This window comes from Maniola hyperantus, chromosome 4 (genome assembly GCF_902806685.2).
Source record: "Maniola hyperantus chromosome 4, iAphHyp1.2, whole genome shotgun sequence".
Taxonomy (NCBI): Eukaryota; Metazoa; Arthropoda; class Insecta; order Lepidoptera; family Nymphalidae; genus Maniola; species Maniola hyperantus.
Window position 1 is genome coordinate 7,250,178 of NC_048539.1, and position 16,655 is coordinate 7,266,832.

Below are 16,655 nucleotides of genomic sequence, written 5' to 3' on the forward strand. Positions count from 1 at the left end.
AAGTGTTTTTCACACTTGTATTTGTGGTTTTGTTCATCAAAAATGCCTTTGTAACTTTTAGCTTGTAACTTGTAACGAAAAAGTTGGAGAGCCTCCGTTGACTCTTAATTTATTTTACAAGTTGTATGCAAGTATGATATTGTATAAAAGAATAATTAAATTATCTAGTACCTAGTAAGTAGTAGTAAATAGGTAAAATAACTATAAAATAATTCGAAGGTGTAATTTTATTAAACTTATCAATGCTGCTCTTTTTAAATTTGACCAAAACGTGTCTCATGTACATACGAGTATGCTGGCATAATCTTTTTCGGCAGATACAAGTCCAAGCGACTGACATAGCAATAGTATCTCTTTCCACTCTGCTATTTTTTGGTCTTTAGATAATTTATCAGTAAATGCGCCAAATAAAATATCTTTTTTGTCACGAATTACTTACTTGAAGAATAATTGTAACTTTCGAATCAGATTTCGCTATTTTTTGCAGTGTAATTCGAATAGCGAAAATTTTTAAAGTCTATCCTTTTTTTCAAATTTTAAGTCTAACCTTAATTCATGAAAAAGAATGTAATATTTTTAATTTAAACTTTTTGTGTCGGTACTTTCTGTTGGTGTACCGAAATAGAATAAATAAAAGTAGATAGGTAAGTAAAATAAGAAGCAACAGGTTTTACAAATAGGTTATTTAACACAAAATTAAATTATTTGAAAAATAAAATTATTTTTAACAATAACTTGACTAGTTATTTAATTAGTACCGTAATTTCTATTTTATCGTCATTTATTACGGTTGAAAAATTATTTTGCAATTTAGCAAAAATAAAGTGTTATAAATTAAAAATACAAGTTCTACAAGTCTTGTAAAATCCTACAAGTCTTGTGAAATTATTTGATAAACATAATTTACAAGAGTTTGTAAAAAAGTTCTTGTAACTTGTAACTTGTAGCTTGTAGACTTGTAATGTTTGATAAACAGGGCACAGGGCTCCAAGCGGAAACCTTGCGAAATTAAAATCAGTGGCATTGAATTTTTGCCTTCAATTTAAGGATTTAAGGTCCATTTTACTTTGACGGTATTGTGTTTCAACTCTCGAATTCTAGACTGTGCGAGTTAATAAGCGCGTCCATGTTCATACGAGATGCGTATTGATAGAAGGCACGCGTGCACACGTACCTATACAAATACAGAATGACAGGAAGTGAGATACATTCCTTGTAAAGGGGTTAGGTTAGGTTAGCATCTCAAATGGTGGCAAGTGACGCAGTCTAAGATGGAAGCGGGCTAACGGAAGGTGTATGGCAGCTTTTAATATACCCATGCCCCTTTGGTTTTTACACGGCATCGTACCAGAACGTGAAATCGCTTGGCTGCACGGCATGGCCGGTAGGGTGGTAACTAGCCACGGCCGAAGCCTCCTACCAGACCAGGCCAGAAATTAAGAAATTATGGAATTCCAAATCGCTGCCAGGAATCGAACTCGGGACCTCTCACTAATAAGACCTCTGCGAGAGGGAGATCGTTAATATTATGATACCATATCCGAAACTTGATTATTTCTGAGTTACCTATTCAAGATTTAAGAATTTTTATCAAAAACTCCAGTTTACAAGTAAAAATGTACCTACCCGTGCAAAAAACGCGAATCTGAAACCGCTGTTTATAACAATATTTTTGTTTCTTAGATTAAAATTGCTGGGTGCTAGCGGAGAGGCGCCCCTCCTTAGTGGGTGGCGCAGCACGCCGCACACGCCCGCCACGCCCGCGCCACATCACTCCCATAACCACCTCGCTACACCGCACTGCAACGGCACCGATAGGTAATTGAATATTAAATTTATCTTCGAAAATGTCTATGAAAACATAAGATTATTATACACCACTGCCCAAAAAAGGAGTGTAATATTTTCAGGGTTCGTTTGTATGTATGCATGTGAGTTTCTTTATCCACCATAATTTCTAAATGCCCTAACAGATTTGTATGTATGGGATATCGTTAGAATTTTTATGTACTGTACCACTACGCGTTTGAGTGTACATAATTTGATTTTGTTTTATAGAAGCAGGCGTTACTTTGCGGAAGTCCATGATGTACAATGAACCAAAAGCTTAATTTGCTATAATCCACTGAAACAGGTCGAATCTGTATGGTGCAACATGCAGCATGCGAAATGCACCGCCCGCCCTTCCACTGCTAAACATGCAGGAAGAAGCAGCCACCAGGCAAGCAATACGCACCACCACCACGCAGCACCACACAAATCCCAAGGACATCTCCTGAGGATGCTCCGGTGTCAGGGCGAAACGTGCGTCGAGTGTGTTTGGGATTTGTGTGGTGGTGCGTATTGCTTGCCTGGTGGCTGCTTATTCCTGCATGTTTAGCAGTGAGTGGGCGGGCGGTGCATTTCGCATGCTGCATGTTGCACCATACAGATTAGACCTGTTTCAGCGGATTATAGCAAATTAAGCTTTTGGTTCATTGTATATAATTTGATTTCACTTTTTTAATATCAATGTACTTATGACATAATTTATGTATAATAGGTATCTTATATCTTATCAACAATAATAAGTACATCCTGCCTTAGAGTATATTCAACTCAAATCGAAGACCGTATCAATTGCTGTAAAATGCAATACTGAAGTTCTAGCCACAACAAACTATTGTCTTCATACTTTACTTCGAACCAATACTACATTTAATCAAGCGTGAACTTTTGGAATACAGTAGTTTAGTTCCAGTGAATTAAATTTAGTTCACAATAGTTTCAAATTAATTTGTGCACTGAATGTATTATTGTAACTACATTTGGAAATCCCTAGGTACAAAAACCGTTTTATCTCGTGACACAGGTAAATATAAATTGCGCATTTTGTAATATATTACAATTTCATAAATACGAGTGTTTGTGGTATTATTTAAAATTAATGGGATACTATTATGGCTTGTGTTCATTATTCTACCCACGTAGAAGGGCAATTCAATCGCACCTGTAGCACTGCTCGTAGCGGGTCACGAAGCGTTTTTCTGAGGTAGGAATAATACTATTTTTCCTAAATAAAAGTATTTAAAGTTAATTTATTAATTCTTCTATAAATGTGCCTGTCTGCTAGATTTTCGTCGCGCATCTCTTTAACCGATTTTGACGAAAGGTAGGTACAGTGATAGCTTCCAACTCGGAGATAGTCATAGGTTTTTGTCTCGGAAAATCAATGAGTTTGTACAGGATTAAAAAAAAACTAATTCCACGTGGACGGGTATCATTTATTCAATACGGAGATAGCTTGGCATCCCAACATATTAATTAACTTGTATACTCTAATTGCACCCCAACATATAATTACTCGTATATACCTACTCTGATTCGGTGAAAAAGCAGTGATAGTGGTCAAAACGTTGACCCCTTATTCTGTACCTTAATTGGATACTTAATTGGACCTTAACTGCCTCGGCTTAAAGCTCAAATTATTCCATACATCTACAGCCAGTGTTTCAGCCTCCAAGCAGAAACGTTGCGAAATTAAAATGGATGTTATTGACTTCAAATTAAAAAAAATTAAGTCACTGTTACACTAACAGCGGTTACGCACTCATCCGAGTCCGTGAAAAAAAGTTTCTTTTTGTTTGGTATGGTTGTGGTATGGTAGCTTATGACATTTTTATTTTTATTTTTTATTATTTAGACAAAACGAAAAGTAGACGTAGATAATCGCTGATATGCTCAGGAGTGACGGATAGAACGGAAGTGCAGTGCGTAATCGCCGTAACGTTATTGTGTTGCGTTGCTCGAATTCTATTAACGTTGGTGAGGTATAAAATCTTATACTAATAAGCGCTCTGTCCGTAGTCTGTTTTTGCCAAAAGAAGTCATTGGTTTTTGCCCAAATACTCCGGTTATTGAAATTGTGTCAGTCAATAATAATGAATACACTATTACCAGTGCCGCAGGCTAGGGTTTCCGGCGTCCGTCCCGGATTAATTGGAAGCACTCTTGATATCCTTGCGGCTTACTCCCAGGGGGTAAGCGTGAGTGATATTCAATTATACAAACCTGTAATTATAATACGAGTAGGTACATCTTGTTAACTCCCAACAGTTATTGTAAATATTTGAGTCTGAATAATTGTTTGCTCGAGAGCAATATAATTTTGAGATGTTTGATAAAAGCTGAAAGTTTATAGATAGTCTATCTAGTTAAAGCTGATAGTGAGAAATGGCGGCAAATTTTAGAAAATTACTGTCATGGCTTAAATCCTTCTCATTATGAAAGGTGAACTTTTACATTCAAAATATTAGTACGGAGTAGGTACATGCGATATTCACAATTTGTTTAATACAAGTCCCAGTTTCTGGTATAAATGCATTACCAATATTAGTCGTCTCCATATCACTAATAGGGTACCTACCTATCTCACTCGAATTAGGTACAGTAGGTACATTGTTTGGACTAACGGCGCCTTTGATTGGTGTTAATATTCAGAATCAACTGTAATACAATCCAATTGGCATAAATTTGGTTGAACGATCAACTGCGTATGGTCCCTATTACCTATTACACTAGCGGCACGCTATGATGGCCGGTTTGACACATTACAATAGTGATGTGGAATGTCAATTTATTCTCGAACAAAAAACAATTAAGTTTTGTTTTTGTACCTGATTAAATAGGTTTAATAAAACAAAAATGTATATGTTTATTTAATTTATTTGAACGAACTGAATATTTGAACGAAAATGAATATACATACTTTATATGCACACAAGAAACATATGAATACAAAAGATACCGAAAAAGGTGCCACAAAAGGCCATAATTAATCAGATTCGTCCATACTACTATTTTCACTGTCGTCACTGCTATCATCACATACATTAATAATTATATGTTCGTTTTCTATAATATTATCTATTTTCACATCTCTTTCATAATCTTCCCTTATTAATTTAACAGTTCTATTCACAACCTTTTCCCAGTCTCCTTTAGTCACATGTTCACAAGCTTCTTCTAATAATTTTAGCATTTTTTTTGTGGTAAATGGGGGTTCTGTATTGTGTCTTGCAGCATATCCCTTAATTTGAGCCCACACCAACTCAATCGCATTATACTCACAATGGTAAGGCGGTAACCGTATAACTCTGTGCCCATGTTCTAATGCTATTTCGTCAATGACGTATCGGATCTTGGTTGGTTTGTTTTCTTTTAAAAGACGTACTAATTCCGCTTTTAACATATTCATGTTTGCATCTACGCCATTTTTACGAAGCCATGCGACGATATCAGCTTTCTTTTGGGATTGGGCAGGTGGCTTGTCAATTTGCATCGAGTGGTATGGGGCGTTGTCCATAATTATAATAGATGGTTCAGGGAGGCTACACAACATTGAGGTAAACCATTCAGTAAACTTTTCTCCATTCATGTCTTCATGATAGTCTCCAGTGGTTTTTGACGCAAAAGCCATGAGAGAACCTTCGACAAACCCGTTGATGGTTCCGGCGTGACAAATTATAAGTCGCGATCCTTTTCCTACAGGAACTTTGGAAGTAGATGCTGCTGTGTCATCGTTCCAAGAACGGCCTACAGTATGGTTAGCATTAAGCCATGTTTCATCCAAGAACACAACATTTTGCCAATTTTTGATTTCTTTCACTTGCCGTAAAAAAGTATACCTTGCCATCGCTATATCAAATCTTTCCATCAATATTTTGCGTTTGTTACATTTTTTGTATCGAAATCCAATGGTCTTCAAAATCTTCGTTAAAGAACTTTCCCCACCGAAGAATAATCCAGCTTCCTTCAGTGAATGCACCAACTTTTTTCTTGTTGGATACTCCTTCTGTAAATAGTAGCCGTAAACATGTCTTCGGATAGCATCGGCATCAAAGCTATCGATGCCTACGACTGGTTTTGCTCGTTTTCTCTTTTTTGGTGTGTGAAGTTTATTTTCTTCTGTGCCAGTCTCGCCATATTTTTTTTTAGTTATCCGTCTAACAGTTCGTTGTCCAATATTAAGCGCATCAGCTACGCGTTCAACCACTGACGTTATAGGTAAAATTGGCCCTCCATTTTGAGCTTCACGATCGAAATAGTTACGAAGGCGTATTAGGAACTCACGTGTCTGACTATTTAGAACAGTTCTCTGCGTACGTTCGGTCATATCGACGAAATCCACAACAAAGGGCTTGAACAGAGTCCAAATTAACGAGCAAGGGTCAACAGTAATGCAGTATCAATATTTGAAATCCAAAGCCAGGTCAAAACTATATCACAATCGCATTGCACTGACAGTTTATACTTTTCGAAGCAACGTCAATTCGAAACTGCTTTGTTTTGCATTGAGCATTGACGCGAGTTTGCCGGAGGTAGTAGTTGTGCTAGCCAGCGATCCTATGTGACGATCGTATTAGATTCCATTTTTAAAAATTTATTGATATTTTTTTGCGATTTCAGAGGTTTGTCCACATAGTGAAAATTGTTCATATTCACAAGTACATTCACCCCTTAAATGGTGCAAACTGATTTTTCTACACTTGTATACATTTAAGAAATCAATTTAATAAATAAATTTTGAGTCCTAAACCTAAAACTACATTCGATAAAATTTATGAATCTCTGCACATCACTATCGTCAATAAAGTAATACAATTATTTCCTTCAAAGTCGTTATCAATTAATACGGAACTTCATGAGCGGACAAACGTCAAACCGGCCATCATAGCGTGCCGCTAGTTTAAGTGATGTATGAATAACATCATAATGAAGATGGGGGTCGCAATATTATACGTTGAGATAATTATTATCACTCACGCTACGCAGACTCATAAAGGGAAAGTTATCAAATTCACTGTTTCGACTCAATTATAAAATTCCTGCTATGTACCTACTTATACCTAGTGGGTGGATGAGGAAGGCGGAGGATCGTGTGTGGTGGCGTGCTCTTGGGAAGGCCTATGTCCAGCAGTGGACGCAAATAGGCTGATTGATTGACCTACTTATAACCTAAATATTTTTAAAGCAAGAGTTAATATGCATCTAGGCAAGCGTGTTCCAACCTAGACCTCATCATTGCTTTTTACTGGACATGATTGTCGTCTAGCGCAAGCCTGTCTCGCAGTAATAATAAAGAAAGTAGTAGTAAGAAAGATTATTAAAAAGGTCAAGTGTAAATATCATCATCATCATCATGATCAACCCATCACCGGCTCACTACAAAGCACGGGTCTCCACTCAGAGTGAGAAGGGTTTTGGCCATAGTCTACCACGCTGGCCATATGCGGATTGGTAGACAGTGTAAATATACACGTGGTAAAATAAAGTCAGTCTCATATGACATAGGTAGTTGCTGCAATACAAACGGAAGGATTTCAAACCAGATTGAAAATCAGTTAGGTACACTTATTGCGTTTTGTAGCGATTTTTTAAATTTGTTTTAAATCTGAATAATAAAAAATAAATGTCCTGACTCTGTTTGATCCATCAAGGCCCAGAGCAAACCATTGGATCTTGAAAGCTAGCACATAAGTTCTCTTTATACAAGGACAAGAAATAAGAGCTTAAGAGGAGTTTATTTGTAGCGCGTTCCAAACAAACGTAGGTAAGTAGTTTACTCGCAGACTACGTCAAACTACGTTTGTATGGAAAACACTGGGGAGCTCGCTAGGGAAACTTCTCTTCCAAGGATATTTCGAAATTCCCTCAGGAGAAAAGCTGCGGGTAGTAGCTAGCATAAATAAATAAAGTTGCCTTACACCAGTAAACACAAATAACTTTTAAAATTGAAATGATTCTCATAAAATATAGGTATTGTCTTGCAACAACAAATAGACGAAGCCTCAAAATTACAGCGGCACTTACAAATATTATTGTTTGTAGTGGAAGCAGAGGAGGTCTCCGCCGGCGGTCGACGTACACCAGCGGGCGATTACGCTCGGGTCCGCACTGGTCCTTTGTGTTCGACCCCGCTGGCCGCTTGTGCTACTACTGGTCCATGGTCGTCTCTCTCGCCTTCCTTTATAACCTTTGGGTCATCGTGTATAGATTCGCTTTCCAAGAGATAAATGGTAAGTTGGCAGAACTGTTGATATTGTAAATAAGAGCCAATGAACTCGTTGCGGCGTAGCAACGCAATGCGGCAAAAGTAACGCTAACTAACGCTGCCTCCTATAGAAATAGTATTATGTTGTTTCGGTATAATAAAGAAACGCAGCGAGTTATCGTTTAAGTATGCGCCGGACTTTTTGACTTTATTGTAGCGATGCAACACTTTATGGCAGTTTATGCAGAGTTTTTGAAATGTTTATCATAATAAATACATAATTAGTCGGAAGGTTTAGTAAATATTGTAAGAGAATCAGTGTCCTCTCGTTTAATCTTGTTGCCGCTAGAAATAACAATGGCTTTAGCTTTTAATTCATTCGTTTTTTAATATTCAAAAAGTTTCTGATAGATTCCGTTGTAAATTTGGACTAACAAAACAGGAGCGTTTATATTATGTAATACGTAATATATAAGTGTAAATCGATTTAAATTACAAAAAAAGTCTTTTGATAGAGGAAGCTTTGTCTACGAGGAACTCTACCGAAAGGTAGTCTTTGTAAAATCCATGTCTAAAGGAACGAATTCCATTCAACCTCTTAATTCATTGCCACTGACGAAAGACTCGAATGAATGGATAAAAATCCAATTCTGATCCCCGCTCTTATGCAAAAGACGTTGCCATTTAAGATAGGGAGCTAGATTAGCGTACGATCTTGGTTGCAGACATAAGCGCACAGTTTTCCACTACTAGTTTCACGGAGAAATTAAATTACTTACCTAAATAGCTTTCCCGAGTTAAATGTCTCTCGCGAAGACAATGTGATACTTTGAAAGGTACCTCCTGATGTTTCCCTGTTGGAGTTTTCCATTGTTTTATTACATTGTTGCTACGATGAGTTCTCCATTCGTGACGCAAAGTTCGTTCCTATTGAAATAGCTGGATTAAATCATTAAACTCATGGTATAACTTTTTAAGGCAATTTGGTGCACTTAATGAAAGTAACTTGAATTATTTTAAAATATTCACGGTTGGTTTACCATGCATTCCAGTGTTTTGCCTGCTTGTACCTACTGAAATAAACTAGCCTTTGTTAAGGTACTTAATAACTATTGCTATCTTATAATATATAGAATACATTTTATTGCTTTTTATTCAAATTTAGTTTGTGATATACCACTGTATATAAAAAACTAAATGAGGAATCTTCCCAGAAAGTAGTAGGTAGTAGTAAATAATGATAATAATTAATTTGTAGATATGCATAATTTAGGACTTTTTTATAGAATCTTCAAAAGATTTGAACAATTTATTAATATTAACTTTGTTTGTTTCAGGAGAGACGCTGATAGTGTGGTTTTGTTTGGATTACTTCTCGGACTTCCTTTATTTGGCGGATATTTTGTTTCACTTTCGGACGGGATACTTAGAAGACGGGGTGCTACAGACTGACGCGGGGAAGTTAAGAGCGCACTACATGAACTCAACAACGTTTTACATAGACTGCCTTTGCCTGTTGCCGCTGGACTTCCTATATTTGTCCATCGGCTTCAACTCCATCTTGCGCTCTTTTAGACTGGTGAAAATATATCGGTTTTGGGCGTTTATGGACCGTACAGAACGGCACACGAACTATCCTAATTTGTTTAGATCAACAAGTTTGATACATTATTTATTAGTGATATTTCATTGGAATGGGTGCTTGTACCATATAATATATAAAAACAATGGGTTCGGTAGTAAAAACTGGGTGTATCACGATACAGAGACTGCGGACGTAGTGAAACAGTATCTGCAAAGTTATTATTGGTGCACGCTGGCGCTTACAACGATAGGTGAGTTTTATTCGATATTTTTTGACGCACGTTAGTTTTAATTTTTTTCGTTGTAAAAATGTTTTCCTAAATGTTTTTTTCAGTTGTGCAGTAACTTACTACGACAGGGATGAAAAATTGCGTATAGAATTTTAATTGTACAGCATCGGACCTGTATATTTTCTAAAATGTCCAAAAGCCTTTCAATTTATAAGTGTTGCACCTAGGATAAGCACCTATTAAGTATTTCCACCGTTTAAGTTCAATATTAATAACAAATACTTCTCTTAGATGCGTGTACAAGTATACTTAACACAATTGGTATAACTCAACCTACAGTTTAAAATTATGAGGATACCTAAAAAAATGGGTAGGTATACCTAATATAAAAATATAAATGTTGAAGTAAGGTTAGGTACAGTTGTTTTTCATAATGTTTTTATTTTTTGCTTCTAAGTGATATCTGTGGTCATTTTCAATACTAAACACAGCTGAATCCACTAAAAGAGCTTATACATAGATATGTAGATCAAATTTAATCCTAGCGTAGAGCGTTCTGCTTATGATATGACGGATATCTATGTCCACTTTTTAAATAGAAATTGAAATAAAACTGAACCACTGGTAAATAAGCGTAATGAAGATTAGAAATCATGTGTAAGAGATTTGTTTATTTCGATTAAAAAAATCAATTTCTATTGAAAATAATAACAGGAACAGAAAAATGATTTATTGTTTCATATTTAAATTATAATTTTCTTCATACAGTTCGTGATTAGTATTTAATTTCGAATAATTTACGTTATTTATCGTATTTTTAGAATAGGTCGAGTCGAGTGTTTTCGAATGTTTTTTTTGTTGCAAGATAGGCTTGCGCTTGACGACAATTATGCTTAATAAAAAGGAATGATGGTCCGTCTAGGTTTGAGTGCGCTTGCTTAGAAGATGCCTATTTCTCATGCCTAGAAGGTATTTAGGTTAGGAATAGGTTGCAGGAAACACGGATACCGGAAGTGCGTGTTTCATTAAGGTTGAGTTAAGACTCTTAAAGATTCGCTACCATTCCTTCATGCCAGAGCATATTATATCATGGCTAGCAGCCATAGTGTCTAAAGAAGGTTAAGCTTCTCCACAGTAGCTATGAAACATTTCCGTTCGGACGTCTGAGCCACCTTCGTACGGTTCACTGGAAGCTTAAAGCGGCTAATAATAATAATCAGACGGAAAATTGCTGAAAAGCTGTTGCCAAGGGAATAGTAGTCAATAGGTTTCCAGCCTAAGTTCCCGTACAGATAGACCCGCTCAGAAAGCATTTTCTATTTTCACACAGACCATAGCCGGTCGATAACTGGAGCACGAGACTGTACTCAAAAAGAGCTACAGGATGATACGCTAACTCAATCTTCCCTGAATGATAGCCACTGAACTCATTTGATATTTATTTTTATTGCATTGAAGGCTTTCTACGAAACCATTTTAATATCACTCAGTGAAGCAGCAATGTAGAGTCAACCAACTTCGAATGAGTTCGGTGATCATTTCAGAAATTATCAATGAACTTTTTCGTTCATCTCATCTCATTCATTTCATCGTTAAGCACTGAATTAGCGAATTACCCAGCTGGTCGGCAACTCGAGAGCGAAAGAACAGCCTGTCAGCTGCTTTTAATTTTCCACACTGAGCGCATTAGGATCATCCTCGAAAATCTTCTTGTCAATAAAGATATAAGAATTGTAAAATTATTTCAATGTCCTAAAACTAAATTTTAAAAACTCTACACCGGTCAGTCTGAAGGTCCCTTAATCTGGGTTGATATTTATTGTGATTACAAAGTTCAGCGTCGCTGAGTGGGAAATTTCAAAACCTTAATTAATTAAATAGCTCCACACGTACTTAAAATATGATTATTTTTCCAAATTAAGGTTTATTAGGTGTTGGGTTCTCGTTAATTATAATCCTTACTCACCCTTCAGAACCCTTTATTTACCTTTCATCGTATCACTATCCCAGCTTACTTGCGTGTAGCTTAACAAGCGCCTCGAATATTTAAGAAGGGTTCCTAATTTGGGATGCGTATCCATATTTCGTAGTGAAACTGATTCCAGTTAGAGCTGATATTATCTTAGCCTTCGTGTTAAATATCCCTGCACGCTTTGTCTCTAAATTATATGAAACCATAGATTTATTAAGTACTTACTAGTACCTATCTAGAAAGTAGTAACTCGAGTTACTACTTTCTAGGTAGGTACGTGTATGCTTGTCGCGATATCTGTGTTCCTTTGTTCATTCGATCCCGATCTACTCGTTCGTCTTTGGTTTGAACCAATAGCGGCAGCTCATTTTCGTTCGTGAGCATACGATTATTATCGGGCATCATCGGAAGAAGCGACAGGAGAAGTGTTAGCAATCGACCATCGACGCCAATAAAACCGGGCTACAATTTCGTTAAAATCAAACGGACAACTAATTCTATCTCTTTAGTTAATACTAGTCGGCACCGCGGTGACCAAGAGTTGAAGTGCTCAGTGCTGTGTTATCAAGTGCAACGGCCGAATTACTCAGCAACTGGTCGACGTCAACGCCTTGCCAGCAAGCCACCTGGAAATACGCCATACAAGCTTTATCGTCCATACCTGATAACTAATACGTAAGTAACCGTTGTTGTGTTCTAGCCAAATTGCAAGAACGAGCGAACCTTTAGGTCTTATAACGACGGAATTACCGATTTCCAAACTAGGATTCCGAACACAGATGTGACGTCAAGGGATCCCAAAACCAAGGTTGGATTCGTGCCGCCACATCTTTATGGTGCCGAAACCCGAAAATTAACGTCTGACCACTTTACCTACTTACTCGTCGTATTTCCAAATTAATGATATAGCTGGTATTTTCATCAAAGAAATGGTAGTTTAGCGATTACACTCTAATAGGGACGCGAAACAGTGCTTAAATCCTGTAAATCAGATCAAAATATACTTATAACAAGTGTTTTCAGTTAGATTTGGGCTTAAAATAATTCATATTTAATGCTTTTGTGTTAAATATGCAACCATTATAAATATTTCGGCCATGTTGCAATATTCTAGTTATCAACGCGTTGTTATTGGCTAATTCGCTATTCATCATTTTCAATTACACATTCAGGTGCAACTAACTTCATTCGGCGACAGACTTGCTGCGATCGCATAAGTTATAGAATTACAAACCTTCTGTCTATGCATTAAGGTCTACCATACTTTAGTACGGGAGGTCTTAGTGACAGGTAGTATGCTAGACTTGCACGAACGTCATTGTTGTTGACATTCCGGGTTCATCCTTTGTTATTCTAAGATACGACATTCGACAACAAACGTTTTGACTTTCGTAGTATACATTTAAAGACGTATTGCAGCTAAGGTTTTAATGCATGTTCGGAGTAAAGGAAGATAGGTACCTACAGATTGTACAGATCGAAGCGTAAACAAACTATTGTACCTATTAACCGGTGTTTACGTGTACCGATTCTATTCGGCTGTGATAATCTCTCGTCCTGTCAACTCAAATGCGTGTTACTATAGATCATAATATCTATGTATAGGCAATCTAATAGTTGTCGGCGCTTATACATATGTATATATAGTACAACGGCTATAGTATGCCTACCTAATAATTAATCGTAACGTTTATTTCAGATCGTATATGAAACAATCAATCTTTGTCGGTGTTTCGTATACATATCGGCTGTAATAACGTATTCTACGGTCTTATATACCTTATATAAGAATTAAATATTTCATACCAGATTTTGTAAACGTTTAATGAACAAACTAAGTACCTATGTCCTGATCGGTGTTCATAGCTACCATAAGTAAAATAAAAATTAAAACCTCGTACCTACTTTTTCTCTTTTTCTGAGGTAACAATTAAACATTTGTTCGTTAATCGTCTCTTACGTGAAATAGTAGGTAGTTACAAGTGACTTCTTATTATTTTCTTCCTATTTCGGTAGCAGCTGGCGTACATTAGAACCGATACCTATTGCATAATTTGTTACGAATCGGTACCTACCTAATAATAATGTCGTTCAATCCTAAGCGTGTCACCCGTAAGCTTAGTGCTACGAAAACTAAACTTAAGCCAACGGGTACAGCTGATGGCCTTACTGTTCGGGATTTGCCCTCTCTACGCCGTAAACGGACTATGGCAATGAACCGTATGTCTAAAGCATTGGAAGTCGGCCTTGCAGCGAAAAATGATGATAGTCAGTGCGACTTATTCTTGTCATATTGCGATCAAGCCAAGAGAATTGCTAATGATTTTGAGCAGGCGCATCTTGCAATTCTTGAAGTTTTGGATACGTGCGGTGATGCGCATGATGATGATGATTATGATCGTGTGCGCGCAAGTTTCGATGATGTTTATTTCCAAGTCACAAGTATGCGCCGTACATTTGCGAAGGCGGAACTAAACTCATCCAATTCTGACTTTAATCAAAAATCATCAGCGCTGTCAAACATCAAACTACCTAAACTTCAATTACCGACCTTTTCTGGTGACATTAAAAAATGGCCTGAGTTCTTTGACACGTTCAACGCGCTTATACATGACTGTCATTCGCTCACAGATGTTGAAAAATTTCACTACCTGAATTCATCTTTAAGTGGCGATCCTTTGGCTCTTATTCGTGTATTCCCAATCACCGGCGATTACTACTCAGATGCGTACGCGGCCTTGACTTCACGTTATCAAGATAAGCGTGAGTTAGCCTTCACCTGCTGGAAGGATATTTTAAATATTAATTTTAAAATTCAGAACCCGACTGATTTTCGTCGCACCTTAGACAGCGTTGATGAAAACCTATGCATTCTAAAGAAATTGAAACTGCCAGTGGACCATTGGGATTTTATTATTGTTTATCATGTGTTATCTAAACTAGATACGAAACTGCGTCGCGAATTTGAAGAAAAGTGCACAAAATCAGAATTTCCTACGTACATACAACTAAAGGAGTTCCTACATTCAAAGTGTGAAGCGCTTATGCGAGACAGTCACTTTAATGAGCCCTCTAAACCTTCTAATTCTATAAAAGAAACCTTAAGACCTTTGGCTTCTAACGTTAAACGACCTAACGTGACTCATACCCTATTCACTAATGATAATTCAAAGCCGCCTCAATTAACAGAATCAAACGATCAACATAACAAGGTTTCCACTCTGAAGTGTTCATTTTGTGCTGACACTCACCCAATCACACAATGTAACTCATTTCTTTCTAAAACGGTAGACGAACGTAGGGCGATCGCGAAGGAAAAGGGGTGGTGTTACAATTGCCTCAGGGGTTCTCATCAACTAAGAAACTGCGTCAGTATTTTTCGGTGCGTCAAGTGCAGATCTAAACATCATTCATTAATCTGTGACATGGGCGCTGATAAGAAAACTGATCCTGACCCCATCACTATCGAATCTAAATCCGTGTCTCTTGTGGCCAAAGAGTCTAACCCCACTTCAATGAGTAGGTCACTTAAAACCACAACTGTCCTCCTGGCTACAGCTATTATTCAACTCCGAGACGTGTATGGCAAATATCATTCCTTCCGTGCCCTTTTTGACACGGGAAGTCAAAATAACTTCATAACGCGTAAGGCAGCTCAATGTTTAAACCTACAGCCAGCCCCATGCGACGCTAATATCAATGGCTTAGGGGGCGTATCTGCAGAAATTATCGGCCAAATTAAATGCCCTGTAGCAGCAGGAGGTTGCCCGTTATTCAACGTTGATATGTACGTTATGTCAACCATTTGTGGTGATCAGCCGATCGCAAAACTCCAAACTCAAGGCTGGTCACACATTGAAACGTTACCGTTAGCGGATCCAGGCTTTGACATTCCGGGACCTATCGATGTACTACTTGGTGCTGATGTATTCGCTGACTCAGTCCTTAACGAGCACATAAAGGGAGATGCACGTCAACCACTTGCCATCCACTCCTTATTCGGTTGGCTCTTGTTGGGCAGAACGTCACTCACCACTTCAACATTGCTTCAAGTCTCGTCAATGGCAGATGATCTGGTGCCCATAGTCCAAAGGTTTTGGGAGCTAGACGTGATTCCCAAAGCATCGTCTCTCACACCAGAAGAAATTGCTTGTGAAAACGCTTACGTTGCCCAACATTATCGCGATTCTTCGGGCAGATATGTAGTCCAGCTTCCATTCAAGGATCAGATAGAACCCACCTTTGCGGGATCTCGAGATGTTGCTATAAGAAGATTCAAAGCTATTGAACGACGTCTTTCACGTGATCCTGTCCTGCACAAGCAATATTCAGAATTTATGGAAGATTACCTCCACAATACCATATGTCCTTGGTATCAGCTAAGGAATTAAACAATGGCAAGTACTATATCCCGCATCATTGTGTTGTGAAACCAGACAGCGCCACCACCAAATTACGTGTGGTGTTTGACGCAGCCGCTGAAGATATCAACCATAAATCATTAAACAACACCCTACTTACGGGTCCTAAACTTCAATCCAACATTGCGGAGGTGCTCCTTCGCTTTCAGTTACATGCGGTTGTCTTTATGGCTGATATACGTCAGATGTATAGACAAATCTTGGTCTCTGATACCCATCGAGACTATCAGAGAATCGTGTGGAGATCAGGACCTGATCAAGTTTTACAAGAATATAGACTAAACACCGTCACTTACGGTGTCTCATCTGCACCATTCCTCGCTTGTAGGACTATCAAACAATTAACCGAAGATGAAGGCTCTAAATTTCCTCGAGCTAAACGTATCTTAGCTTCCGATATATACGTTGACGATGTT

General features: G+C 37.7%; 1 protein-coding gene across 6 annotated transcripts in view; it reads left to right on the forward strand.

Annotated features, from left to right (window-relative positions):
- LOC117981999 (cyclic nucleotide-gated channel alpha-3-like) overlaps positions 1 to 16,655 on the forward strand; it is a 153,814-nt gene that overhangs the window by 78,288 nt on the left and 58,871 nt on the right. For 5 of the 6 annotated variants that reach the window (XM_069498301.1, XM_069498300.1, XM_069498303.1 and 2 more), the window contains exons 5-7: positions 1,684 to 1,818; positions 7,870 to 8,057; positions 9,370 to 9,867. In XM_069498301.1, the coding sequence (XP_069354402.1) occupies positions 1,684 to 1,818; positions 7,870 to 8,057; positions 9,370 to 9,867 (821 nt within the window). The remainder of the gene's footprint in view (positions 1 to 1,683; positions 1,819 to 7,869; positions 8,058 to 9,369; positions 9,868 to 16,655) is intronic. The other variant, XM_069498305.1, reaches the window with a different exon arrangement.